Genomic DNA, 2,500 nt, shown 5'->3' with positions numbered 1-2,500 from the left:
CAATATAAAGAGAACTGTTTTGTGGTGAGATTCAGGTGATGTGATAAACAGTCGGACAATATCACTGTTGTTGTCAAACGTTTTTTTATTTTGGAAGTATTTTGGGAAAATCTGGGATGATGATGTTGTTGTTGTTGTAAATGATGATGATGATGATGTTGTTGTTGTTGTAAATGATGATGATGATGATGGGGATGATGATGATGATGATGATGGTGGTGATGATGTTTTTGTAAATGATGATGATTATGGGGATGATGATAATGATGATGATGATGATGATGATGATGATGATGATGATGATGATGATGATGATGATGATGATGATGTTGATGATCATGATGATGATGATGATGATGATGATGATGATGAGAATGATGATGGGGATGATGATGACAAAGTTGATGATTATGATGAGTATTATGATGATGGGGATGATGATGACAAAGTTGATGATTATGATGAAGATGATAATGATGACGATGATGATGATGATGATGACGATGGCTATACTATGGTGACAAAGACAATTCTTATGGAAAAGTAAAATAAATTTACAAAATGTAGGAAAAAATGGACTTGAAATCCTGGGTGCCGTCGAGATATTTTTCTTGTCCAATTAGCTGGGTAGCTGGGTATGTTAAAACTGATGGAAAGTAATTTATATTAAACTTGCGTTTTAAATGATAGTACCGAAGCGATACTGTGTGTGTTTTTTTTTTTTTTTTTTTTTTGTTGTTTTGTTTTGTTTTTGTTTTTTTTCACGAACAGATTCCGATCCTGTCGGACTTATATTCTGAAGGATTGCATCCTAATGCGTTATAACAATGATTAAGTGCGGCTATGTGGTCTTGTGGTATGACATCCGCTTTCGGTTCGGAAGGTCCTGGGTTCGAGGCTCGCGCTCGGCGCATAGTTGAGTCCTTGGAAAAGGCTCTTTACTCACATTCTCTCACCGTACTCAGGTGTAAAATGAGGACCTGGCCGTTAATAGCGTTGTCTTTGTCCGAAAAATTGTAATATCGCCTAACAGGCGTCATGTCCCGTCCTACATGTTAGATGTTGCTGTTGACCAGGGACCCATTGTAAAGCGCTTTGAGCACATTTAGTGGATAATGCGCTATATAAAGCTCAATTTACGGTACGGATGGAAAACTTACCTCGTAGACCATTTCGTAATTCCGGTCATCAAAGTAAGGATCGTCAATATCGAAATTGGGCTGCACCATTTCGATATCGGTCAGTCCCATTTCAGCACTTGGTGAGAAGGCAACGGGTCTCCGCGAAGCTGGTTGATATAATCTGTTGGACGAGAAAAGTAGAAAGAGAAAAAAAAAAGTCAGAAACGAAACACGACACGTAAATAAAAAAAAAAAAAATTAAAAAAAAAAGAAAAAATAACCAAGATGGAAACAAAAGAAATAATGATAAGATAAAAGAAGAAAGAAAAAATCAGAAGAGAAGAACAAAAAGACTAAAACAAAGCAACAAAACAAAGAAGAAAAAACTTTGTAGAGATGAAAGCCCTATGATAGCTGAGACAAGATTTTGGGAAAGATCATTTCTAAATGATGGATGGTGTTCTGAGTGATGGTCCCAGGGTGAGATTTTTCTTTTGGGGGGTGGGGGGAGGTTTGTTTTTCGTGTTTTTTAGTTGTGTATTTAGTTAGGATCGTAGGATGAGTGGGGGGGAATGGATGATGAATGGTTAAGAGTTAAGACTAGTAGTAGTGTAGTATTATTGGTTTGGCTTAAAGAAAGAGATCTTGGCCTCAATTTTGAAAGAGATTTAATACAAGTACACACGAAATAAAGAGAGATATCGATCGATTCAATTTTGAACCTCTTGTTCCACCCACCGTTGTTGTTGTTACCCCCGGAGAGGGGGTAGGGAAGGGAAGGGGGGGGGGGGGTGATGTAATTCTTTGTTCAAAAAAAGGAAGGGGGAAAGAAATAACGTGTCGGTTTTTCCCCTACATTTGGATAGAATAATGTTGACTAAAGTTTTATAGAGTAGTGCGTTTTCACGACAAAAATGAAATAAAATTCGAAAATAATTTGTTAAAACATTATTATTATTATTATTATTATTATTATTATTATTATTATTATTATTATTATTATTATTATTATTATTATTTTATTATTATTATTATTATCATTATCTATTATTATTATTATTATTATTTATTATTATTATTATTATTATTATTATTATTATTATTATTATTATTATATTATTATTATTATTATTATTATTATTATTATTATTAATTATTATTATTATTATTATTATTATTATTATTATTATTATTATTTATTATTATTATTATTATTATTATTTATTATTATCATTATTATTATTATATTATTATTATTATTATTATTATCATTATCTATTATTATTATTATTATTATATTATATTATTATTTATTATTATTATTTATTATTATTATTATTATTATTATTATTATTATTATTATTATTATTATTATTATT

At 30.8% G+C, this 2,500-nt stretch overlaps 2 protein-coding genes across 13 annotated transcripts in view; one reads left to right on the top strand and one right to left on the bottom strand.

Moving 5' to 3' along the window:
• Positions 1 to 2,500, bottom strand: part of LOC144975943 (E3 ubiquitin-protein ligase PDZRN3-like) — a 509,994-nt gene that overhangs the window by 102,610 nt on the left and 404,884 nt on the right. For all 12 annotated transcript variants that reach the window (XR_013646001.1, XR_013645999.1, XR_013645998.1 and 9 more), the window contains one exon: positions 1,161 to 1,302. Coding sequence is in view for 7 of the 12 variants with exons in the window: in XM_078920167.1 (XP_078776293.1) it covers positions 1,161 to 1,302 (142 nt within the window). In the remaining 5 variants the exon portion in view is untranslated. The remainder of the gene's footprint in view (positions 1 to 1,160; positions 1,303 to 2,500) is intronic.
• LOC144975946 (uncharacterized) overlaps positions 1 to 2,500 on the top strand; it is a 551,710-nt gene that overhangs the window by 450,567 nt on the left and 98,643 nt on the right. The gene's annotated exons all lie outside the window — the stretch shown is intronic.

Source organism: Berghia stephanieae, chromosome 6, assembly GCF_034508935.2.
Source record: "Berghia stephanieae isolate SIO BIC M18660-M18661 chromosome 6, UCSD_Bste_1.3, whole genome shotgun sequence".
In the NCBI taxonomy this organism is placed as follows: Eukaryota; Metazoa; Mollusca; class Gastropoda; order Nudibranchia; family Aeolidiidae; genus Berghia; species Berghia stephanieae.
Note: the sequence above shows the minus strand (reverse complement) of the source record. Positions and strands in the feature narration are given on the sequence as shown.